The sequence below is a fragment of the Grammomys surdaster genome, unplaced genomic scaffold (genome assembly GCF_004785775.1).
Source record: "Grammomys surdaster isolate TR1022 unplaced genomic scaffold, NIH_TR_1.0 125698, whole genome shotgun sequence".
In the NCBI taxonomy this organism is placed as follows: Eukaryota; Metazoa; Chordata; class Mammalia; order Rodentia; family Muridae; genus Grammomys; species Grammomys surdaster.
Genome location: NW_021620534.1, coordinates 50854 through 77989, shown reverse-complemented (window position 1 = coordinate 77989; position 27136 = coordinate 50854). Strand labels below are relative to the sequence as shown.

Below are 27136 nucleotides of genomic sequence, written 5' to 3'. Positions count from 1 at the left end.
CCCTGTGGGCACAGCCAGCTCACAGGTGTGAACCATATGAAACCAATCCCCCTGTGGGCACAGCCAGCAGCACCATTTTATTTACAGTGTTCACTACAGTCAAGGTTTCTACTGTGAGATGTTAGTGGTTTGGTTCACATTTTATTTTCCATTTGAATTAGAAACATTTTACATTAGTTAAAAAATAAATTTTTATGAGTCTATTTTTTTTGACCATTGGAATATTACAGTTTCAAGTAACAAAAGATAAAAATAAAAACATTGCAGACTAAATCTACCAATATGTACATATTGACACATTTAATTACCACAGCCGTCCGGCGAGTCCTGAGGTCACCTCTTCAGCTCAGAACTCACTCAGAAGGTGTCACTGAGTAAGCTCTGGGATCTCCCTATTATCCACAACGAGTGTATGGATGATCCCCTCTCTCCTCTTCCCGCTGCTGACGGCTTTGATGTAACAGTCGTGGTCCCCAATGCTGAAGTGTGTTTCAGTTCCATCATCTACAAACTCGCCCTAGGACAGCAAAGGAAGAAGTGTCAGTGCTGCAGAAAGCTCTGTCTGAACAGTAACGTCATCTAAAAGCACTGGTCATGGGGCTGGAGAGATGGCTCAGCAGTTAAGAGCACTGACTGCCCTTCCAGAGGACCCACATGGCAGCTCACAACTGTCTGTAGCTCCAGTTCCAGGGCATCTGACACACTTACAGAGACATGCATCTGTGAAATTCGAGCCTAGAGATGATGTTTAGAGCCCCATGGATTGCTGTAATTTCCAAAATCCTGAGGGATCTTAAGTTTCAGAAGAAGAAAATGCTGTGTTCACAGTATAGACGATGTTCGCAAAACTAAAAATGGTGAGCAAATCAAAACACTCCTCCTCAGTTACACTATTCTCAGCTTATTCTCAGCACTTCAACTGTCTTTACAACAGCTACCACAAGTATCATTAGTATACTCACTTTATAGACACAGAAATTGTAGACCAACATACTTATTAACTTGCTGAAGGCCTATCAAGCAAAAGACGGAAGGGTTCCCACTAGAAAACCAGCTCTCTCCTGGTTTAAGGTTAATGGGCACCTAGTGTAACCACTGTCTCTGTATTTATAGCCCCGGCTGTCCTGGAACTGACCAGGAAGTACCTAGTTCTGAAGAAGCTGGCCTCGAACTTACAGAGATCTGCCTGTCTCTGCCTCCTGAATGCTAGGATTAAAGGAAGGCGTGTACCACCATGAGTCCTTACAACACTCTCGATATATTGATTTAAAATAAACATTAAAATTAACCCACCTTCCCCTTTAGTGCTGTTTCTAGAAAAGGTGAAATTACATCTAAGTTTCATACATACGGTTCAAATTGTATTTCTATGGAATGGTACTAGAGATAAGAAGCAGGAGCCCGAGGACAAAAATGAATTGTCCCAGAAAGCAAGGGCAACACACTCAGACTTAAACCTTGTCTCCGTGGGCTGGAACTGTGACTCAGTGCTGGAGGCTCTGCTTAGCATCTGAGTCCCTGGGTCCTGACAGCACATCTGAGCATCACAGAGATGGACAGAGTGAGCTAGCCAGGAGTCCACACTAAGAAACAGCAAGCACATGAGCGGCAGAGGAAGCACTTTCAGGGCTCTGAGCTGCTCCAGCATATGGTCTTTAGGGGGTGTGTAATGTGCGTGGCCCAGGCATGTCCTGGGGCACTTTGTACTGAGCCTTAGCAGAAGCCTTTGGATGGCCCAGCAAGGGTTGCTAACATGACCCCTGCTTCTTGGCAACGTCACACCCAGTGATGATACTGGGTTGGAAACCTGTGCTGCAGAGGAGGGACGGGCAGCCTGTGCATGTGCGCAGACGGGGGCAGGCTGAGGTGGGGAAGCTGCCCATGCTTCCACTGCTGTAGCTATGAGCAGGCAGTGGGGTTTCAGAGCGCTGGCTTCATGCTGGCTTCCTGCCAGTCACTGATAACAAGCACATCATAGATGAGCATTACTTTTACCCTACTTCCTAAAGCTGCATGCTCTTATTAACTGAAACCCATTACTCTGTTCAAATGACATCCACAATGGCTTCTAGAAACCCACCTTTCTGTTGTCAGTTTTGCGGTGCCGAGGACGGATCCTGGGCCTCACCCGTGTCGGCTGAGTGTGCTGCTAGTGAGCTACAGCCCTAGCTTTGATACTGTTCTAAAATTCGATCTCATTTAAAAGAAATTATTTTTCTTTTAAATTTCTTTTAAAGGAGGCATGGTGGCACACACTTTCCATCCTAGCACTCAGGAGGCAGATGCAGTTGGACCTCTGTGAGTTCAAGGCCAGCCTACAAAGCAAGTCCCAGGAGAGCCAGGGCTACACAGAAGAACCTTGTCTCAAACAAACAAAACAAAAAAATTTGTTTTAGATTTTTAAATTTTTAATATGTACACACTCTTTGCCTGCGTGTATATCCATATACCATATGTGTGTTGGTGCCACAGAGGTGAGAAAAAGCCCTGGATCACCTGGAACCAGAGCTACAGATACTTGTAAGACAGCGTGGGTGCTGGGAATTGAACCTGTCCTCTGCAAGAGCAACAAGTCAAGTGCTCTTAACCACTGAGTCATTTCTCTAGCTCTGTGTGTGTGTGTGTGTGTTGTGTGTGTGTGTGTGTGTGTGTGTGAGAGAGAGAGAGAGAGAGAGAGAGAGAGAGAGAGAGAGAGAGAGAGAGAGAGATCATGCCTAGCTTTTACATGGCACTGGGAATTCGAACTCATTTCCTTGCACCACCTGCCTGGCAGTTTACCTGACTGAGGGGTCTCTCTGTATACCTCTCACCCTCCCCACCCGGATACCCCTGCCTCTATATTATTTTTAAAAAGCTCCAGAATGAAGAACTGTCACACACCAGGATAAAGGAAGGCAACTTACCGCCGTCTCCATTTTCTGACCATTGCACCATACGTCCATAGTGTCTTTTTCTGTAAAAGCAACATGAATTCCAGGTTATAATTCTATATGTCAGATTAACTTCTTTTGTAAAGTTGGGTACAGTATAGTAATAAACTACAATAACATTCTAAAACTCCACACTTTCAACGTCTTTGGAACTTTCAAAATTTGAAGAAACACTGTTTATAAATGACATCCATTTTTTTCAAGTCTTTTAAGAAGGTCAAAGACCCATCAGAATGTGATTAAATAGTTTTTGATTAAACAAAACAAATTCTGAAGGGCAATCTTTGTAAAAGAGGTTACAACTGAATGAGGGAACGAGGAGGGCCTTAGTCATAGAAAACGTGGCTTAGTAAGTTCAAATGGTCACCGGGAATGAGAGCACCAGTGACGAGATAACTCCTGCCTCGTGCATGGACAGATCTACCGGATGGTGGCATAAACTCCTAGACACTAAGGAGAAACAGACCACACGGGTGGATTCTACAGCAGGGAACACAGGGAACACACAGTTACTGCAGCATCCTCAGGCAGAAGTTTGCTACCATGGTTCACAGCAGGGGTAGTCCCCAACACTGCCTGTCAACACTGGTATCCTAAGACTGGGCTGGAAGACTGTGGTCACAAGGGACCAGATGAGGAAGCAGAGAGAGAAAGAGAAAGAGAGAGAGAGAGAGAGAGAGAGAGAGAGAGAGAGAGAGAGAGCGAGAGAGAGAGAGAGAGAGAGAGAGAGAGAGAGAAAGAGAGAGAGCGCGAGAGAGAGAGCGAGAGAGAGAGCGCCTATGTTTGTGACCTGCATGGATACTAGGATCCAAGGACAAAGTCATGCCCAGGGGTCATATCTGAGGGTCCAGCTGAAGGTGTGACTCTGGCAGGCTACCTGCTGTAGGAGCTTGTCTTCCCTCTACATCCTGAGCCAGATGAGCACCTCATTTAAACCACAAGAAGCCTCTGAGGAGGGCTAAATGTGACAGGAGGAAGGCAGCAGGTCACCCCAGAGGCTGTCTGAATGTGATTTGCGCATGGTCAGAGGCAGGGAAACCCAGCCGATCACACAATATGTGGCTGAACACCCAGTGCTAAGATTATTGACAAGGGTCGTGAGAACTGGCAGTCTATTTACTGAAATACACACGCGTTCAGATTATCTAAATTAACTAGAAGGGTTTGCTGACATGCCCATGAGGGACACAGCTAATCCAGAGCCGTGAAGTAAAAATAGATTACATTGGAATACAAATTTTCAAAATCTGCACAAGTGAAAAGATCATGGATATATCTAGGCAATGTTACATAGTAACAAGCCAGCACCGCACTGCAAGGCTATCTCAACATGGAAAACAAAAACAAAGGCCAGCATATTCAAATGCATTAGCTCTCTAACCCAGGCTCTCAGCCTTCCTAACGCTGCAACCCTTTAATATAGTTCCTCATATTGTAGTCACACCCAATATTTCGTTGCTACTTCATGACTGTACTTATACTACTGTTATGAACTGTAATGTAAATATCTAATATGCAACCTCTAAAGGGGTTGTAACCAGGGGCTGAGAACCACTGTTATAAACCTCTCGAGACTAAAATTTCCACTAGTAAGTATTGGGATGAAGTGAGTCACTACATCTCTGACCACATCATAGTGACATTCAGAAAGATGGATAAAACCAGCTAGTAAAGCTTCAATAAGGTGTGTGGGGGGGGAGGTCACCACACAGGCACAAAATCCATTTAAAACAGTGAAGAACAGAATACTGAAATAAAATTGGGGACTAAAACCTTCATAAATTCTGAGGGAAAATGATTTTGCTATATTCAGGAAAAACAGCAGCTTAGATGCCAAGAAATGTTTATCTCTTCAACCACAGAAATAATCCCTTAAAGATGTACTTCAGGGAACAAGATGAAATTGGGAGCTGCCGGCAGCGTCCATGAGAGTAAACAGTAGGCAGCCACGCTGGAAAAGGATGAAAGGGGCGGGGGCGGGTGTGTGGGTGTGGGTGTGTGTGTGCGTGTGTGTGTGTAAGAATGGATGGCTCAGTGGTTACAAGCACTGGTTACTCTTCCAGATGACTAGAGTTTGATTCTCAGCATTTACACTGTAGCCCACAACTGTCTGTACCTCTAGTTCCAGGGGACCCAGTGCCTTCTTCTGACCTCTGCAGCAGTACAAACATGGGGTACACAGACATACATGCAGGAAAAACACCAATACACATAAAATGGAACTCAAGGGATGGGGAACATAAGAAAAATGCTGACCTAAGAAAACGAACAGGGGTGGGGAGGGGCTAGAGAGATGGCTCAGTGGCTAAGAGCACCGTCTGCTCTTCCAGGGGTCCTGAATTCAATTCCCAGCATCCACAGGGCTCACAACTATCTGTAATGGGATCCGATACCCTCTTCCGGTTTGTCTGAAGACATTGACAGTGTATTCATACACATAAAATAAATAAGAAAATTTTAAGAAAAAATGGACAGATATGTAAATAATACACACATACTTTCCACAAGAAAGAGAAATCCAGGCTGCGTGTGGTGGCGGCACATGCCTTTAATTCCTACACTCAGGAGGCAGAGGCAGGCAGATCTTTATGAGTTCGAGGCCAGCTTGGTTTACAGAGTTCCAGAACAGACATGGCTACACAGAGAAACCCTGTCTTGAAAAACCAAAGCAAATTAAGTAAGAGAAAGCCAACAAGAAAGCCTGGAAAAATAAGTAAGAACTATACATAAGAATATAGTTCAAATATGGAGCAAATGGAAACGGGGTGATTTTGAGTGATAGACATAGATTATAAACAGAAACATCTTCCAAATCTCTTGACCATATACTGAATCAACCAGCATTCACACGATGGAGGATTTGCTATTCTAGTAAAATCATTGGCCTTCACAAAAAGGGAGAAAATAAGAGCAACCAGCGTAGAAAGGCTCAGAGTTCTCGCAACACTTCCTGCAGATGACACTGCGTCTGTGTCACTCGCTTCTCTCTTGCTCTGACAGAAACAACATAGGAGAGGAGAGGGTTATTCTGGCTGTTGCTTGAGGAGATGCAACCCATAATGGCAGGGAAAGCATGGCTGCACCACTCAGTAACAGGAGCAGGAAGCAACTGGGTTACACCTTGAGGGGCCTAAAGGCAGAGTTCAGCAGAGAGCAGGTTGGCCAAGCATCGCCAAGCCCTGTTCCTACAGACACAACCATAAAGCTATCAGTATTCTAGAATTCAACATTCTGTTTCCACGAGCCCTTCTTCAGGAACGTTGACAGAAGCTGAAACAATGACTTGATTTCCATGTGAGTGAGGGCTGGCAGGGGAGCAGAGCACAGAACAGCTGGAGGATGATGCACAAACAGTATAAAAGCATTGTGGGTGACTATGTTCATGGTGGCAGCACTGATAATGTTATGAAATTATTATATATATATCTGCAATTTGACAAAAGGCAAGTAAGTTATGTGATTCCATCATATTCCACCATCCTCTGTGTCCTAAAAAAGGAGGATTCAGAGTGTGGGGAAAAGGTGTGAGATAAGGTTAAGTAAGACCTATCCTCCTCAACTTGACCTACCAAGTATCATTATGAACTCAGAAGATGCATCAAAGAGAAGTTCTCTCAGAGGCAGGAGGATCTATGAGTTCAAGTCCAGCCTGGTCTACATACTAAGTTCCAGGCTAGCCATGGCTACTCAGAGACACCCTGTCTCACAACAAAACCAGAAAAGATCTGTTCTTCTCCCTTCTATTTTCCTTCTTCCCTCTGTCCTATTACCAACCCTTGTTCCCTACCTTTTATATCCATCCATCCATCCATCCCCAACCTATTTCCTTGTTCTGCCCACTGGAAATCAAGAAATGATGAGAGAACACTCTTAGTATTTGGTCACATTACATTGAAATCTTGAAATAATTTTTTTCCTCAATATCCAAGTGTAGGCACAAATGTTCACAACAGCTCCAGTCGTCCTGTTATGTCGAAAGGAAGGAGGCTGGAGGTGGCTGCCAAAGCCCACTAGGAATAGCCAAAGGAACCACTCTATCAAGCTCCTCAGGGGTCCAAAACAGCACATTTTTGTGGCTTACACCTGTGATCTAAGCACTTGGGAGGCAGGGGCAGAAGGACAGACAAACGTTTACAACCAGCCTGGGAGACACAGCTAACACCAGGCCAGAAGAGATGGAACAAGAACCAGTCTCAAAACAAATAAACACACACATACATAAAGTTCCCCTGTCCCCAAAAGGGACACTTTAAGTATCAATGAAAGTGGTAATTGCAATGTACTAAAGCAAATTGAATTGTTTCCATCTTATTATTAACATGGTTTAAAGTTGCAAACAAGTCCGTAGTTTGAAGGCTGGAGACTAAAGGAAGAACAAAGCTGCCCTGTGCTTCCTACATGAGACGTAGGTCTCTGCAGCCCAACAGCTAGGTGACTGGGAGTCTCTTGTTAGACAAACATCTAACCAGGAAGCAAAGGATGAGAGGATCCAAGCATTACCACTTGGCAGCAACTGGTGGATGATCGAGGCATTGAGCATTAGTAATTGTTGTAATGTTTAATCCTGGCTGTCAACTTGTCTGGATCTGGAACCAACTAGAAGGTAAGCCACAGGGCACATCAGTGACAGTTCAGGTTGTGTGAAGTGGGAGGATCCATGATAAATGTGGGCAGCACCTCCCAGTGGCAGACCCTGATGTTCAGCCTGCCTGCCTTCACTCTAGATAGGTGGTGCATCTTCCCTGCTGCTGCTGCTGCTGCTGCTGCTGCTGCATCTTCCCTGATAGCAGAATCCAGCTTCATCAGGCTTCCAGTGGCTCTCCGAGCCCCTCCAGGCCTTCAGTGCCAGGTTGATACTGCTAAGACACTAGACTCATGGGATGAACCGTGTTTTCACCTTCCCCGGTGTAAGACCACCATGTCTGGAATACTCAGAGCATAGCAGTAAGCCAGTCTGATAAATATGTATATTTTATCCTATTAGTTCTGTTCCTCTAGGGAACGCTGACTAACACAGTTGTTAATGCTGAAGAGAAAGAGAACGATGAACTCTGTGTGTGCATCAAGACACCAGAAAACTCAAGTTGGTTTTGTCAGAAAGTCCAATAAAACCTAAATTTGACAGTTCTCCAGCTACCACTTTACAGGAAACATGGAGGCACCTCAAACCAAACTGACATTTTACAGTAAGTAATTATTTAATTTACTTCCCCATCCCCTTCTTATAAAAGGACACAGTCTCACTCCATAGTCTAGATTGGCCTCAACCTCAGGTTCTCCATCACTGAAGTGCTGGAATGTCTGGTATGAAGTCACCATGCCTGGCTTTGGGGTTTTTATGTGACTTATTAGGTGACAAACATTTCTTGTCTAAAACCAAAACAAATCCAGACAAACAAACAAAAACCCCATCTGCTAGCACGCAGCTAGAGTGCGGACCACCACACCATGCTCAAAGTTCCTTTTGTCTGTGCACCCTCAATACCTGGTAGACTGTCTTCCTTTTGAGAGGCAGTTAACAAACATGAACTAAATACATAAATTAAGATGATTATTACAGGGCTGGAGAGATGGCTCAGTGGTTAAGAGCACTGACTGCTCTTCCAGAGGTCCTGAGTTCAAATCCCAGCAACCACATGGTGGCTCACAACCATCCGTAATGAGATTGTATGCCCTCTTCTGGTGTGTCTGAAGACAGCTACAGTGTACTCATAAATGAAATAAATAAATCTTAAAAAAAAAAAAAAAAGATGATTATTACACCATTTTCATTTAGTAATATGAGAAGGAAATGGGGGTACAGGAATAACAAAAAGGTGCTTTTTTTGCTGTTGCTGTTTTTCAAGACAGGATTTCTCTGTGTAGCTCTGGCTGTTCTGAAACTTGCTCTATAGACTAGGCCAGCTTCACAGAGGTCTGCCTGTCTCTGATTCCCAAGTGCTGGACTCCACCATCGCCCGGCTGAGAAGGTAACGTCTTAAAAAGCTCACTTTTGACTGGGCTTAGAGCTCTGACTCATGGACCTGTACCCCCACTATTACCTGCAGAAGATTCTTGTCCTCTTGAGGGTTCTTAAGTTTCTAACTGCCTTTTTATTTATAAAGAGAAATACCAAACAGTAGATGCCTGGATTGATATTACTTCTTAAGCCCAGGATCATAATCTTCAAATCCAACCTTATCGAACCGAACATTAAGACACCACACGCAAAACCCAGTGGGCTAAATGAAGACCCTTCCCTTCGACTAGGAAAGTGTCCGCAAAAGTCAGGAGAGCAGGGCATCACAGTGGCCTGAAGGCTCTGCAGAAACAGCCCCGACTTACCCAAAACAACTCTCAGTTCCTCGCCATCCAAGTGCAACACCCAGGTGTTGGTGGTCTTTGATCTGTTCTCCATGTACTTCTTGAGGCTCTTCCCGTCGATTTCCAGCGTGTACTCATAGGCGAAGCCACTGATGGCATCTATATTTATGGTGGCTTTGGTCTTTGCAGCTCCAACACAGAAGGTCTCTTTGCCCACCAATTTGAACATCCACTCTCTTCTTATCTCTTCCTAGATGAGAATATATACAGTTTAATAAACACAGAGAAAAATTAGTATTTAATTTTAAAAATAACGTAAAAAATTCAGACTGTTCAAATGACAATACTATTTATATTTATTTATATTTATATTACTTCTTGTCCAGGTTTCCTAGGGTAGTCACTCTAAGTTTAGGTATTAAAAGTTAAAGTCTATGTATTCTGTAATGGCCATTGGATTGCTTTATATAAGCAATCTACATAGACAAAACCAAGCGTTGCTGTTGTATTTGCTCTCCTACCTTCCCATCCACGTACACAACTCGTTTGCCTGACGTGGTCCCATGCTCAAATTCAATCTTGTGGACTCCGTCACTCAGTGCTACGTCCCAAACAGCTACGAGATCTGTCATTTTTTCCAGGCTATAGAGAGGGCTGGAGGAATAAAATAGCCATTAAAATAGACCAAAACAGTAAGAGAATGATTAATTAATCCTCCCAGCATGAAAATACCAGTGTTTCAAGGGCCCTAAAATTATGAGGTGGTAAGGTGACACTCCCTACTCACAGCCCGTGTAAATGCTTCCGCTCTCCTTGGCTCTTCCCTCAACAGGCTGCTATGACAGGTAGAGTCTAATAATCCCAAAGTCACCTCAATACTAATACGATTAAGACTGTAACAGTTAATCCCGGACAGCATGCTGGGCTGGGCTAGTCTAGCACATGAAAATGTCAGTGAAAGTCTCTACTTTATGACTACTTCTGCAACAACAACAACAACAAAGCCCAGAAATTAGCAGTGTGTGTGTGTGTGTGTGTGTGTGTGTGTGTGTGTCAGATCAATTCCAAGAGAGAATTCTTCACTTTTCAGAACCAAAGACTGGGAATTTAACAATAACATCAAAAAAGGGTGTTCTCATTTGTCATTCAAAAACTATCATGGAAGAAGTTTGACACTGATATAGCTGATTAGTTTTGTGTAGTAATGCTCACTGCAGTAACGGGGGTCACAGCTGACTGTGGCTGGCCAGTGCTCTCTGTGAACCAGTTTCATCACTGAATCACTGACTCCTCTCCATGAGAAGGATGCTGTCAGTCCCTTAAAGAGGAGGTACAGAGCCCCCAAGGTTTAAGCAGGGCACGGTGACAGTGTCAAGAGGAGTAGGCTGTAAACCAAGGACTCTGGCTCCAACACTGTCCTCTGGAATCTCCCTCTTTGCCCGTTCTCATCTCTTACTTTGTATGCTCTGAATCATCTTCAAGTGGTTGCTAAGACTTCTGTACTGAGAAGGGTCTGTGGAAGAGGACGCCACACTTATGGTGGGCATATCCACACAGGTGGACATATCCACTCGTTACCCTCCTCCATGTCAGGAAGCAGAGCCTGCATTCTGTGATGACAGAGAATGTGCCCCCAACAGATGCAGAACTCTCCAGGCCTATCCTAACAAACCCCAAACTTTCAAGGGCCAGTTTTATTGCAAAACAAGACATTTACCTTTCATCATCTTCAAAGATAGGACTGTCATCTCCAGACGCCATGGTTAGCAACAGTCTGCAATCCAATTAGCAGCCAGAAGAGAGAAAAGCAGAAATGCAGCAGAGAGAGGTTGGAAGCAACAAAGACAGCTACAAAGGCTTGTTTTAAAAAACTTTACAATCCTTTCATAAATTGCCTATATGTTCTGATGAAGCTGCATTTACGTACAGTAGAAGCGCAGTCTTTTGTTTTCAGACAGAGTTGAGCAGACAAATCAGCCAATCTATTTTTCTATGTTAAACATTTACAATTTATTTATTCATTTAAAAAAATTTTTTTTTCTTGAGTTTCTCTGTGTAGCTATGGCTGTCCTGGAACTCACTCTGTAGACCAGGCTGTCCTGAAACTCACAGATCCGCCTGCCTCTGCCTCCCAAGTGCTGGGATTAAAGGCGTGCGCCACCACTGCCTGGCAAGCATTTATAATTTCTAGTTTATACATTCATAAATTCTAGTTTATCTTGAATATTACATCATATTAGAGCTGTAAGAGCCCCAGGAGCCATCCCAGTCCCAGGAGTCTTCCTGGGGCACAGGAGCCCGAGGGTTTGAGGCCATGCTCCAGGGAGCACTCAATGCTGAGACAAACAGCTCTGCTCGGTGAGTAAAAGCAAACAGGATGGCAGCTTCAATATTCAGGGTGAGGTTTAAAACCCAATCCTTATAGTATATTTTAGAAGGTTAACATAATTTAAATCATTTTTCTCCAGAGAAATTGTGAATTTTGTGAAGTAGCTAAGACTATGCTAGCCTGTTCTGTGAGAGCAAAGTTTATTCGCTCATTTACATAAGCCAGCAGGCCCACAGGAACAGGCCTCACTCAGCAATCCAGCAGTCTCACCTAGAAGCAGAGACCAGGGCCAAGCAATGAGGGCACTGTTTCAGTGTTAGTTAAATTTCATAAGGCAGAGGTGTGCCTACGCTTACATGCACAGCAGACACTACATGGAGAAGGCAGGGGTGCTAGAGAACTACTCAGAAGCATAAGTGTGCTAACACGCACAGGAGATGCAGACAAGGAAGCTACAGTGAACAGCCTACTCCTGCAATGCTTTTATAGATTTGACTGTATTTTGCTCCCAAGGTGTGCTCTAGTTTTAACACCCTCCTCAATAAGTATCTCCCCTGCCTCCATGTCCAAGGGCGTATTCCCTTCACCAACAAGAGGGGGAACTGTCAACCCCTTGTGCTAGAAAAAGTCAGTTGCCACAAATTGTTTCAAAAATATTAGAGAAGAAAGGTTTCTACGCCTAACAACAGGACACACCCAGTGATGTGCTATAACTGCTGGAGATATTCTCAGCATATCAGAGGGAACAAAGGGATGTCACTCAAATTTTGCTATAAAACTGTTAAAGAGTGTTCTAGGAAGGTCACCACTCAAACTTGAGAAAGTTGACGTATTTTGTATTATAAAGAGCTCCAAATATTACTATGATGCACTCAGTAAAGCATGGGGCTGGAGAGATGGCTCAGTGGTTAAGAATGTGAACTACTCTTTCAGAGAACGCTAGTTCAGTGCCTACCACACAAGCTAGGCAGCTTAGGAAGTCCCGATGTCCTAACACTCTGAGGGCATCTACACTCCAGTGCCTGCACACACACCTCCACACGTATACACATAACGTAAAAGTAATTTTTTCTTAAAGATGACATATAGGATCACCTTAATTTTAACACCTTTTCTAATCCAAGTATAATAGATATTGGGTCATTGGGTATGGTAGCACATGCCTTTGATCCCAGTTATTGTGACGCAGAAGCAGGCAGATCTCCATGAGTCTGAGGAGAGCCTGGTGTACATAGTGAGTTTCAAGACAGTCAGAGCTACAGAGAGAGACTATGTCTCAAAAAACCAAAACACCAAACAAAGAAATGAAATAAAAGACACAGTGAGTCTTCTACAGTGAGTTGAAAGGGAAGTTGCTAGCACTTGGGAGGGAGAGACAGGTGGATCTCTGAGTGCAAAGATAGCCTGGTCTATGGAGTGAGTTCCAGGACAGCCAGGGCTACTCAAAGAAACCCTGTCTTGAATAATAAAAAAAAAACAAACAAAACCCCAAACCAAACAAAAGAACAAAACCCAGAAAAACTCAAGCTGACATCTTTAAAAACCATTTAAAACTATCAACAGATACATGCATGATTATTTACAGACTATTTAGAAATTAGTGATGTATTGCTCTCCAATAATTTAGACGGCACATCTCAGGGGGAAATTATATAAAGCTGGTCAGAGTAAGCAACCAACTGGCAAATTCTATTTATAATTGTGTATATCAAATTGGCAAAATACAAATTCACAAATCAATACAAAATTAGTTTCTCTGTTTTTTTTTTTTCTGTCGATATGGCCAAATAGGAGAAGGGCTGCCTTAGGGAAAGTTAACAAGCATTCCGTTTTCCTTGTTCATGAATCCACTTTTAAGTGAGGCTTGATAAAAAAATAAGATTTGTTATTATCTTTACCGTTTCGTGAGCAAACGAGAGTGCACACGCATGTGTACACACACATGCGTGCTTATGTGTGAGTACAGGTGCCCATGGAGGCCATAAGAGGATAGTAGAGCCCTTGCAACTGGAGTTACAGGTTGTTGTGAGCCTTGGGACTCTGTTCTGTAAGAGCAGCAGGCCCCCTAGCCTCTGTCTCTCCAGCCCCCAAAGACCTAAAGCTCTCTATTTAAAAAAACCTGCAAATTCTTTTAACAGCATTGTGGCTTCTGACAGGCTGCAAAGCATGGACTCCTGTGCTGTTTTCAAGGAGAAACTTTTAAAAGTGTTTTCTACATAAGGATTATACCTTGCTACAGCCCAGTCCTACAACTTCCACAATGAAAAGTCGTAACCAAACCAATGAGCTCACCTTGGCTAGACTCTCTCCTTCATTAGGGGGATAGCAAAGTAACAGGGGCCTCTTTAAGTGACACCCTGTTGCGCTTCCTAATCTGTTCAACTTTCCAACAAGGCCACAGGCACAAAGGGCACTGAGTGTAAGAAATATTTTTCCACAAGATCCCATCTGGAAGTGGGACCCTCACCAACGAATCTCATATAACATTTAAGAACACGTTCAAAACACCCCTGCAAGGGTCCTGATTTGAGGTTTCACTACAAGTTTGTTTGTTTGTTTGTTTGACCAGAAGTTCCAATAGTCTTGTGACTTGTGGTCTTACACATTTCAAGTTCAGTACTTTAAAAGTTCATTGGAGTTGCTGTCTTGGTCCAACAAGTTTTTTTTTTTTTTCTTAAATTACTTTGGCTGTGGTCACTATAATTCATATTATACCTTTCGATTTTCACTTGTTCCATGCCTGCGTTCTGACCTAAAGTCAGACCCCAACGCTCACCACTCTGTCCTAAGCCTCACCATGATCTGCACAGGTCTGCTTTTAGCATAAAACCTTATAAAGTAGAATAACAACCCCCAGATCACTAACTGTGCTTTTACTAGAAAGAAACTGTTTCCAAACATCCATTCAGTATTTCAGAAACAGTGCTTATCTAATCGAATTATGATGACATCACCAGACAGTAACACCGCCCACAATGGAATTTACAGGAGATGAGCATTGGTTGCAGTGCAAGGCGCTTTTCAGACTTGTGTTTACACGCTGTCACAGGTGACAGATTGAATGTAACGTTAGATGGTTAAACAGCAAATCAACTCAAGCTATCTGTCCCACCATCTTTCACCTTGAGTAAAGCGTTATTTTGCTGGGTTTCACTGAACCAATTCATTCCATACCTGAGACAGGTTTCCAAGTCAGCCTTTGCAAGAAAGAAACTACATAATTCTATGAAGAGACTACAGAATCCTACTCTGGCTGCTGTAAGATAGCAGGCAACTCGAGTTGAGCTTATTGCAACACTAGAGCGGTTCAGGAATAAATCTGTCCCTAAAGCCAACAGCCACAAGGAAGCAGCCACAGCCAGGAAGGATGCTGCAGCGGGCTGTTCCCAGGAGCTCCAGTCCACCCAGCACGTAAGGCAAGGTTAGCTCCGCCTCCTGAAACCCCCAGAGGTACGTATAGGCGGTTCACGTCTCCCCGGAGTATTTCGGCCAAGGCCGCCTGGGACGTAGTCAGCAGCGGCACTGAGACTCGGACAGGTCCGAAGCCCGAGAACTGCAGATCGCGTCACGAACGCTGCGCCGAAGCACCGGAGAGGTCGCAGCTGCGGGTGGCCGCCCCGCACCCGTTCTCTCCGGGGCCTCTTGCCCTGAGACCACCGCGGCTTGGTGTCTGCCGACCGAGGCCTGGGCATCAGGCATCTCGGAGCCCGCTCGGCCAGGCCGAGTAGGAAGCGCCCGCCGAAGCTGCCAGCACCGCCTCTCGCGCTCACCTGCTCCGCGCGCCGCCACCGGCTCCGGATCCCACGACGCAGTCAGCAGCTCTCGCGGCCGCGCCCACCGGGCTCCCGCTCCCGCATCCGCATGCTGGGTGCCCAGCCTCCTACTGCCTTCCGGGCTCAATGAGACCCTGCCCACTGCTCTAGTGAGCCTGCGCGAGTGCGAGAGCCCTCTCCAGAGGCCCCGCCCACCCTTTGCTCGAAAGCCAATTCCCGGTGTCCGCTTCCATAGGCCCCGCCTACCCTGCTCTGGGCCCAATCCTGCTCCTGCTGTGCGCCGCTGCGTTCTGTGGAGCGCTCTGCAGTGCACCCTGCTGCGCCACTGCCGCGCCTAGGCCCTGCGGGTGTTATCTTCCTTGGTGTCGTGCAGGTCTGGAGCCGTGTTTGTAGGCTGTGGATAACCCGCACCTCCGGGTGAGGCAACTCCTCCACAGAGACCCTTTGTTCCCACTACCCTGCTGGCCTTCCATTCTCTGCTATATGAACGGTCTTTTTACGTGGAAAAGAGTCCATCTGCACGACCACAGATGTCGTTTGGCTGCTGAACCTTACACTTAGCCCAGAGCTTTTTGCTTGCCTCGTCTCCCTATAATAAAGAAATTTTATAGTTCTTCCTTGAATGAGATGTTTGAATTTCACTTACTGAAAGACAAACATTGGGAAATGGGGATAGAGCTCAATAATAGAGCACCTAGTTACCCTGGGTGAGGTCCTGGGTTATTTTTTTTTTAATGTATATAATACCTATGTACAAACACACATAATGCTATTGTAAAGACTCAGACAAACAGATGAGTAGTGTCGGATAGAATCTACAAATAGAGCCTCATGAAGTAAAAGGAACAAGCCAATGCAGAGATTTTTTTTAAGTTTGATAAAGATTTAATTTGGGAGTATTTGTGCCTATTTAGTTGATATTTAAGAGAACCTCGATACGAAATTCATAACAGCCTCACATTTGGAGTCCAGATTCTCCTGCCTCAGTCTCCCCAGTGCTTGGATCACCAGGCCTATCTACCCAGAACTCAGGAAGTTGAAACAGGAGGATTGCAAGTTCCAGGCTACTCTAAGCTTTATAACTAAACCTTGTTTCAAAAACGAAAGTAGTGAAATTTAATGAGGCAGAAGTGTTAGGCAGGGTATCCAAAACATTAAAGAACATTGGTCTACTTAATATTCTGAAAATTCTGACTGACATGGCAATACATTTTTTAAGGAAAGAATAGACAAATGGGAGAGAACTGGACAAAACAGATGGCAGACATTGTACCCCTTACATAAAAGACTTTCTATGAATAGATTTTTAAAATGCCAAATGGTGTTTTTAAATTATTGGTGAAATGTGCAAGTAGGATATGAAAAGGACAGAAAATATAAACGGTCAGTTTAAAAAGACCTTACCTTTTCTGTTCTCTAGCACTGGGGGAAAGTTTAAGCTCACCATGGACTCAACCATCTGCAACTCAACAATCTTTTGTGAGGTCTGAAGAGTTGCCTAGCATATCTGAAGCCCTCAGTGTAATACTCAACAGTACAAAACACACCATCAAAGACTCACTATGCACAAATTCATGCAACTTATAACTTATCATACTGAATACGTGCAGATTTATTACTCCCATCTTCCTGGTCCATATATATGATATGACTATTTATATAGCAACCATATTACAAATAATCTAGCAATGGTTAAGTATATGGGATTGGGCATATAGGTCTTGTGCAAATGCAGGGACATTATATATGGAATATTAGCATGCTTGGATGTTTCTATAAGTGCTGGGAATTAAGCACAGGGTGTCACACATGCTACGTGGATGTATTACTACTGAGTTAGACCTTCAGCCCTCATCCTTAGATTTTGTATCTATTGGGAATTTCTGGAACTGAGTCTCCACAGACACCAAAGGGATGATGACTGTATTGGCTTAAATGAGAGAGATGTATTTCCCATAGTCTTGGCTGCTACAAGTTCCAAATCAGGGTGTTGGTAGAATTGGTTGCTTTGTTTGAGATGGAAGGCCTTCCTGCTGGTTTTCCATCTTTGACAGTCCTTGATTAATAAAGGCATCACCTTGGACTCTGCCTTCATCTCTCTCTCTCTCTCTCTCTCTCTCTCTCTCTCTCTCTCTCTCTCTGTGTGTGTGTGTGTGTGTGTGTAGTGTTTGTTTGCACACATATGTGAGCCACTTCCTTTCTTTATAACATGTAAGTTGATTAGTATTAAAGACCCTTTAGAGCATTTACATTCTTCATTTTAACTTACTTTGGAAAAACACTAGCCACAAAATCATATTCTGAGGTTCTGCAAATTAGCACCTCAACATAAAAATTTGGAGGGGGCATAATTTAACCTGTAACATATAGACCCAGAGGGAAACTGAAGGTAGAGGCAGGATTTGGATCATTGCAGCCTCAAATCAAAGAGCACCAAGGGCTATTAATGGTCATCAGAAATAGGGGAGGTGCTTTGTTAGAAGCTCAGAGGGAGCAGGGCTTGCCAGCACATCCACGTCAGCCTGTCAGCCTCTAGAACTGTGAGAATATGCTTTTTTTTTCCTTTCTTATTTTCAGCCACTACTAAGTCTATGACAATCTGTTACAGTAGCAATAGGAAACTGGTCCGTTGGGCACCTTGAATTCAATGGATGCATGTTGAATGAATGACCGCACCAGCACTTATAGCTACAGGCAGATGAACAGTCAAGTTGGTAAAGGAAAGTGTTCACATCACAGAGAAACCATTTTTCTCATGAGCCATGGAACATTATGTGCCACCAGCACTGATCCTGCCCATGCAGGTAGACAAGAAATCGGAAGTGGTACAAGGCGTCCTTCCTGTTGAGACCTGCATTGGGACTTTTCTTAGAGGGATGTGAACTAACACCTATTCACTATTCACTCCAGGTAATGCACCAAGTGCTGGCCAAAGAAATGAGTCCAACTTTATCTAGCTTTGTGAACAGATTGGTTTATTTTACACAGTGCAAGGAATCTCACAGGAGAGTCTTCTCTTCCTCAGCAATTGTTTACTGCCTAAATAACCTCAGTGATGGGCTTCATGCCTCACAAGTCTTAGGATTTTCTTCTGAGTTCTAATTTTCTTAAGAGTCTGCTTCATGAGCAACCTCTTACTTTCTCCTCCTTCCCTTCATAAGGAATGTTTAAATATGGAGGAGACAGCTACACGCTAAGAAAATTGATCAGACTTCCTGATGTGTACCCAGGCTGTATCCAGCCAAGCAGAGCAAGTGTAGTGTGAAAACAGGCCCACGGCTGCCAGGGACCTTTTATCCCTCCCATGGGGCCAAGACACTGCTGCTGCTGCTGTAAGAAATACTCATCTAAGCCTCTCGATTAAAAACATTTTCTTCCTTCTGCCATCGGCCCTTCGGGATTCCCTGGATTTTTGTTTATACAAGGAAGCATATAGATTTCAAAAGCATCAAGTTAGCTTTGGGATAGTCTCCTCTTCACTTTTTTGTTCTTATTCTCTGTCATGCTTACTGGGATTCTTTAAAATGGTCCAAGTTTCTGTTCATCTTTCCCTTTGACTCACTCTCACCACCCCCACACCTTAGGACAACAGAAAAGTGTCAATTAGAGCAGAAAAGCTACAAGGGACCACAGAGGAACACCTCTATACTTAGATTCAATAATCCTTTTAAAAGTTAAATATTCAACTGCTATACATCTACTCTGCAAGCTGGTTTTTGAGACTAGACCTCCATTAGAGAGCCAAGGCTGGCAAGCAACTCAAGAGCCTCCTGTTCAGTTTCCTGAGTGTGGAGAAAGCAAATATGCAGCACCATAATTGGTTTATTAGATTTTTATATGAGGAAAAACTGGCAATAGAGAATCTATTGGCAAGGTATAGTGATGAACAGCTGTTATCTCAGCACATAGAAAGCAGAGGTAGGGAGATCTCAAGTTGGAAGCCAGGTCAGCTAGTCTGTGCTGCGTGACTATACCGATTTTACAAGAGAAAGAGGGATGGTTACTATTGGTCCATTGTTTAGCATGAAAGAGAGCAATTTATATGTACCCCTTCATTTTAAAATATGTTACACAAGAACACATTACCTCAGTTAACCAATGTGACTGCGGTCCAAAGTCTATGTTCAGATGTGGTACCAGTTTCATGAAATGTTTACAGTAGGATAACAAAGAAAGTCATAAATTCACACATTTTTTCAGTTACATTGGTGGCAACATCAGGAAGGTAGGTTATAGCAAAGCTGGAAATGTCCAGCATAGGCCTTAGATGGCCGCTGAGGACAGATGTGGAGGGCAGTATAGACCAGAGAGAGAGGCATCTAAGGTTTGTTCCCTGGCCTTTGAAGCCCACTCATTTAGCTAGTTCATAACTAGTCAAAATCCTAAGAATAGGTGCTAGAAAGATGGCTCCGTGGTTAAGAGCACTGGCTACTCTTCCAGCAGTCCTGAGTTCAGTTCCCAGCAACCACATAATGGCCCACAACCACCTGTAATGGGATCCAATGTCCTCTTCTGATGTGTCTGAAGACAGCAGTATACTCACAGACATTAAAAAAAAAAACCTTTTTTAAAAATGTTAAGAATAAACGCATAAGTGGGGCATCTAAAGAACTCCCTCCAGGGGACAGCAACATCACAGAAGAGATGACAGAAAGAATTTAAGAGCCAAGGATGAGATCCCGATGCAGGCAGGTCTTTACATTGGGTGTATTTCAGCTCTATATTCCTTACACAGACACAGAAATGGAAGGGTTGTATGTATATTTAAAGGGCGAGGGCCCCTCAGAGTGTGGTGTACATCCTACTCTGGGAAGAATGAGCAGGAGGTTTGGAAGTTCCAGACCAGATTGGGCTACCTAGTAAAATTATGTTTCAAACAATTTTTTTTTTTAAATTAAGTCGGGCGGTGATGGCACACGCCTTTAATCCCAGCACTTGGGAGGCAGAGGCAGGCGGGTTTCTGAGTTCGAGGTCAGCCTGGTCTACTGAGTGAGTTCCAGGACAGCCAGGGCTACACAGAGAAACCCTGTCTCGAAAAAAACAAAATTAATTAATTAATTAATTAAAAATTAAAAGAAAAATAACTTCATTCCCACTATGGTGGAACTAGAGAATGACGCAGACATTTCAGAGACTGACAGATAAGGCCACCACTCGCAGGAGGCCTACTCAGGCTGGGCATTTCATACTGTGTTTGAGGCTGCTATCTGAATCAAGTTGACTGGGTTTTAGGTCCAGCCCCAGCTCATCTGTAAACTTAACGCTGAATAGTGACTTTCCAGGTAAGATGTATCCACTAATACAATTGTGTCATGAAGATTTGTACTGTGACTTTATTCCTGGATACGAATGAGCAAACATCTACCCTACTCATTCTAGATCAAGGAAGGATACCCCTCCAACATCCAACTTGGTGGACCAACAGGTTTTATTGGGGTTACTTACAAGACTAAGTATGGGTCCTGTAAGGGATTACTCACAGAGACAGAAGTTACCCAAAGACAGCTGCATCTAAAGTAGGTGACTAAACTGACAAAAGGAAGGAGATGGATGGAAATGGCAAGGGGACAAGAGGAAGTAATAAGAGCTAAATATGGGGGGGGGGCCCCGCTGGAGAGATGGCTCAGTGGTTAAGAGCACTGGCTGCTCTTCCAGAGGTCCTGAGTACAACTCCCAGGAACTACAATGGTGGCTCACAACCATCTATAATGAGTTCTGATACCCTCTTCTGGGAATGCAGGTGTACATGCAGATAGAGCACTCATACAGGTAAAATAAATAAATAAATAAATCTTTAAAAAAGAACTAAATATGGTCAAAACACACTATTCATGTATGACTATGTATGAAAGCCATTATGTATATTAGTATAGCCTAAGAAAAACAAAAAAGTCCTCATTGGAGGACTGATGAGATAGTTCAGTAGGTAAAGGTTCTTGGCGACCAAGCTAGAAGCCCTGAGTTTAATCCCTGGGACCCACTGAGTAGCAAAACACGCAACTCCACTAGATGCACCCTGGCATCCACACCCTCACTGTGGCAGACATGTGCCCTCTCCCCCGCAGATAAACAGAATGTAGTAATTTTTAAAAGCTTACTAAATTTAACATATGCAGTTTTACTCTCCTGCTCATACTCTTACCTTCAATAGCTGCTTGGCTGACCGCTCCCTTTAGCAAGTCTGAACAGGCTCTTGGCTCACAGAGCCCTCTCCTTAGCTGCTCCCCGCACTGTCTCCCCGCCCTGCCCGGTTGTTATCGGAGGCATCTGTGCACTTCTGACACCCCTTTACAACATCTGCTTATTACTGCCTCCCCTGAAGTTGAATAGACTCTTCACAAAGGCAGAACTGTGCTTTATTTTGTCTTAGTTCGCTGACATCTTGCCAGGACAAAAGCTCTGAGACCTACAGCCTAGCCTTTTATAGCTACTTAACTGGTACCCTCCTGTAGCCTGGCAGCGCCCTCTGGCGGGCACCAGCCTGAGCCGCGCGGGTGATTCTCCGCGCAGGAGCAGGACACCACAGGTGTTCCTGCTGTTCTGAAGACACTTTCTGAAGTTTTGATTTCCAGGAGATGCCAAGGGTGAAGGATTGGAGAGGTCGGGATGCAAGACCAGGCCGGCGGGAACCTCGGTGTCACTTAGAAAACTTTCTTTTTTCAAGGGAGAAGATAGCTTATTTTTGGAGGGCTTTGGTCTTCCCCAGACCCCACCTCAGTGATATCTTCCTCCTCTCCTCCTCTCAGACACTCTGTGTGACCCAGTGTCCCCCTCCAGGATGCTAGGGCTTTGAGGCCACATAGAGCGGCTAAGACCCGGGTCGCACTAGGCGATGCTCTCCCGCGGTGGATGGAGAGGCCCGTGGTAACTGATGCTAGGGAATCACCTAGCCTTGACTGGTAGCCCCGACGACCCATCCTGGTGTGAGGAGCTGGCTCCAAACCTATCCTCACTGCCCCAAGATTCCTGGTCCTTGTCAGCTAGAGATTAGAGCCTGGATCGCCGACTTGTGTTATATGGGGCAGTAGAATTGGGGTTTGAAGAGTTAAGAACGAGCAGTCAGTTTCTATTGCCTTCTTAGGTAACAGAAGGGCTCAAAGTAGTCTACTTCTTCTTTTCTTGTGTGTGTGTGTGTGTGTGTGTGTACCCATCTGTCTGTCTCCCCCCCACACACACACACACTACTTTTAGATGTTGATTTGGTAAAACACTGGGATGTGATTGTAGAAACAATGACTAGTGACTGTAAACAAATGTGGAAAGTTCACATCGGAATGGCTTTTCTTCTCATTCAGGATGGACCTAGCTGCCTGAGGCAAGGGTTTGATTCTAGCAGAGTCACAAAACCTTAGTATTGATAAGGTAGGCCCAACTCCCTCCAGGGTGGGAATCAAGCAGGGGGCAGCACCAGGATTGGGGGACTCGGGAGACTTTGTTGCAGGACCAACGTTTCTCATGACCTTTTGGTGGGGAGGTTTGAGACAGGGTTTCTCTGTGTAGCCCTGGCTGTCCTGGAACTTGCTCTGTAGAACAGGCTGGCCTCAACTCAAAGAGATCTGTCTGCCTCCACCTCCCAAGTGCTGGGATTGAAGGCCTGTGCCACCACTACCAGCTTTTGACTCTTTTTGTATGACTTGATCGCAAGTTTTGTTCTAAAAATTTGATGTTGAACTTTTTTGGGTTCTTGCCCACTCTGTTCTCATTCTATCTCACTCCTGTTTTCTTCCTCTTTTTCTTCCTCCTCCTCCCCCTCCTCCTCTTTCTCCTCTTCTCCTCTTCTTCTTCCTCCTCTTTCTCCTTCTTCCTCTTCTTTCTTTTTCTTCAGCAGGTTTATCTTTTCGACTCTCTTTCTCATTTTGTTTGTTTACTTGTTTGATTCTTTAAAAAATGCCCTCTCTCGGTTATTCTGATTTATGATGAGCCACATCCCCAGTGGACCAGAATCCCAGGTCGGCTGAGATAGAAGCCAAAGTCTCTGGTTCATTTGCTCTGTTGAGTCAGTTATATCTAGTCCCAGATGCTAAGATTTCAGTAATAAAATAGTTATGCACTTGTTATTTTCTACAGTCTATAGTACAAAGTTGTGTTTACTTGTTCCTAATCATTTAAAGACGGATGCCAGTTCAACAATTCTTCTGATAAAAGGCTCCACAGCACAGGTGTCAGTTTTCAAAGAGCTGGCCTCCCAGTCATTCAAGCACTCTGAGTAAAGAGGGAGGGCACTCAATGGGCAAGCCAAGGTTCTCTGACTCCTGTGAGCCCCAGAGTGGTTTTTTTTGTGTGGTAATTTTTGGGTTTTGGACTTTATGAACCCTTAAAGTATTGGGAAGACAATATAGACTTGTCATTGGTGTAACTGATTACTATATTAACAAAGACAGATTATATTGGCAGTTCAGGAAACAAGGTATACTTACTTAGTTTTAGACAGAAACTAGAGTTGCACACACTGGCATTGGTTTTATTATGTGTCCAAGGATAACTTTGAACTTGTGATTTTTTTTTACTGCCTTCACCTTCTGAATTCTGTCATTATAGATGTGTATAAACCTAGGTAAGAAGGGACATTTTAACAGCAAGAATTTCCAAATGAGATTCCCCACCTCCAATACACTAGGTGAAACAGGAGAGACCAGCAGGGACCCTGATGGGCATGTGAATCCCTTCTGGTTCTCTTCTCGGGAGTAGCTGCCTTGAATTCCCAGGAGCTCAACAGTCTAGTCAGGGCCATCCTTTTAGGGATTGAGTTTCTAAAAATAGATTTCACAGAGCCAAAGTTTCTCCCTCACAGCGTATGGACTCCGGAATCTTACAGATTGCTCTGTGTCATCACACTCCCCGTGATGAACATGGTTCTCATTGCCTCACTAGATGACTAAACAAGAAATCTCTTCAGACCTGGCTGTGGCTGCCCAGCACTCAGGAGGGAGTTCACCAATAAATTAAACCCAATCTCTTTTTTGTATGTCCTATTGAGTAACTAAGGAAATACTTGCTGTATACTGCTTCAAAGAGAGGGGAAATGACTAATATCACTCTGGGAGAGGAAATAGTTTCCCCTAAAGGCTGTTTTATAGCAACTTGATTTCCTCTGGGCCTTGTGTCTTTGACTTGGCGGTCTATGCTGTGCAGAGGAAAGGTGTCCATGCCTTTCATGGTCCCAGATTCTCAGCCAGCTTGCTGAGTATTAGAACTGCCTGGCTGAGGCAAAACTGTTAATACCCAGGGACCCGCCACTGATCGATTCAGCCAGACTCTCCAAAGGTGGCATCTAAGAGATGTTCCTGGCGATTCTGATATGTGTCTGTGGCTGAGCATCCTTTGTGTTCTAGTAAAGCAGGAGACAGTTATAGGACAGAGGAAGCTGCCAGTGAGGAGGGAAGCCTGGGATCCCAGACCATGTCTGCAACACTCTGTAAGCATTTTTTAAGCCCTTGGTTTTGTCTTTTATAAAGTGGAGAACATGACAGCCATCATACCCAGGTTTTTTTTTTTTTTTTTAGATTACTGGTGTGCCCTACATAGAGTGTGGGCTTCTGATTAAGGACCAGGGCTTTGGTTTTTGTATTCTTTTGTTTTCTGAGACAGGTTCTCTTGTGATCCAGGCTGGCTTGGAACTCACTATGTAGCCAGGATGACCTTGAGCTACTGATCCTCCTGCCTCAGCATCCTTAATGCTACGATTATGTACCTGTGCCAACACACCTGGCTTATGTGGTTTTAGTAGCTCAACAAAGGGCTTCACACAAGATAAGCAAGCACTGATTCAGGGGAGAGATTTTCCTAGCCTTATGTTTAGTTGTTTGAGGCAGGTCTCATTGTAACTACTGGCTCTCCCATCTCAGCTTCCAGCTCCAATCTTAGCTGTGATACACAGGTTTCTATCAGTTTAGCTGTGCTATACTGCTCAACCTGGGAAAATGTGTGTGTGTGTGTGTGTGTGTGTGTGTGTGTGTGTATACACGCACACACGATGACTTTTGCCACTGTCCTCAGTGTTGGATGTTAAGGTTGAGTTGGGGTTAGGAAAGGGGTACTGACATCTAGTGGCAAAGGCTAGAAATACTGCCATATCATAGAGGACAGCTCTTCAACAACCCTAATGTCCATAGTGGTCTGGAGAGCATGGAGCCATGGGCGCATCGATGCAGCACTGCCCAACCATGACTACTGAAGGAGGGAGTGTATGCCTACGGGTCACAGGCATCCTAGTCAAAGGGGAGAGTGCACAACCACGAAGTTTCATAACCACATATGCTCTGTGCTGGGAAGAAGTCCAAAGGCCCGTACAAAGTCTATCCTTGGCCATCACACAGGAACGGTATGCTCCAGGAAGCTGAGGCAGGAACGGTGTGCTCCAGGAAGCTGGGGTAGGATAGCCAATGGGCTTGTTAGAAAAGCAAGAGATGGATGGGATAGGTGGTTTCTGGGGGGGGGGGGAAGGGGATAACATCTGAAATGTAAGTAAAATATCCAATAGCAAAAAAAAAAAAGAAAGAAAGAAAAGAAAAAAAGAAAGAAAAAGAAAAAAGAAAAAGAAGAGAAAGAAAAAAAGTAAAGAAAATCAAGAGATATAGCCACAAAGAGAGTTCTTTACCTAGACTTTGGACCTATGAACTTTTATGAGATGAGCTGAGAGTATTACTCAATGCCTAGAGACTGATACTAGAAAGACAAAGGAAGACCAGAGAAAAAGCTGGGTGTGGTAGGGTGTGTCTCCAATCCAAGCACTCAGAAGGCAGAAGTAGGAAGCTCTTGAGTTCCAAGCCATCCTGATCTCTATATAACTGGTTCTACTTAGTGAGAAATGTCCTCATCCACATTTGCCCTCCTTGCTCCAACAATAAACAAACAAACAGAAAGGAAGAAAGGAAAGAAGGAAGAAAGAAAGGAAGGAAAGGAGGAAGGAAGGAAGGAAGGAAGGAAGGAAGGAAGGAAGGAAGGAAGAAAAGGGAAAGAGAAGAGAAGCAGGACATAATGTGGTGAGGCAAGTCAGCTACTTGGGATGTTGAGACAGGAGGATTGCTTCTCCATGTATTTAAGGCCAATCTGGGCATCAAAGGAAGACCCTACCCCACCCTCAAATCCTAGTGAGGTTGTCAGTTTGCAGAAGGGGTAGAGACTGGAGGGTCATTGGAGGCCACTTGTACAGCAGCTCCAGGAGGGAGCAAGAAGTTGATCCACCAGACCATGGTAAATGTAAGAAAAGCAGTAAGCTGCCCAGGAGGGAGGGCTAGCCAGACCACAGAGAAACCCTGGTACCATTGGTATCCAGTCTCAAGACCACACAATGAAATCCCTTTCTTTCCTCAGAGAAATTTCAGGATCCAAACCATATTAATTTGAAATTTTGTATTTAACTGGTTTAATTCCAGCTATTGACACATTAAAGAATGTTTAAAGACACATACAAATATTCCAAATGAGTGAAAGAAAATTTTAAATTGTTTAAGTAATAGACCACATACTATAGTTATTTTCAGAGACAGAGTCTCAAAGACCAGATTGGCCTGGAATTTACTCTATAGACTTTTCTGGACTGTAATCCTTCTGCTTCAGACTTTCCCTTCAATACCAGAGTGTTATGTACCTCCTTGACTTTGTTCAGAGATTTAAATAATGTTGTAGCAATCTGGTGTTCATTCTAACATGCCCCAGTGACCCTGAGCCAGCACACTTCTACCCACCACTGGCTGGCTTAAGAACAAGTCAAACACCTGACAGGACCAAGGGCTTCTGGGAACAAGGTTTAGATCCCTGAGGGAGATCCTGGGAGTGCTGGGTCCTCCTGCTGTTGGGTA

At 44.2% G+C, this 27136-nt stretch overlaps 1 protein-coding gene across 1 annotated transcript; it reads right to left on the bottom strand.

Annotated features, from left to right (window-relative positions):
• Positions 1–57: 57 nt before the first annotated feature.
• Positions 58–15478, bottom strand: LOC114639320 (fas apoptotic inhibitory molecule 1). The gene is made up of 5 exons (XM_028788066.1): positions 15333–15478; positions 9755–9887; positions 9255–9483; positions 2904–2953; positions 58–517 (listed from the first exon to the last, which is right to left on the bottom strand). The coding sequence occupies exons 2-5, from the start codon at positions 9863–9865 to the stop codon at positions 368–370; spliced, it is 540 nt and encodes a 179-aa protein (XP_028643899.1). The 5' UTR covers positions 9866–9887; positions 15333–15478; the 3' UTR covers positions 58–367.
• Positions 15479–27136: the final 11658 nt, after the last annotated feature.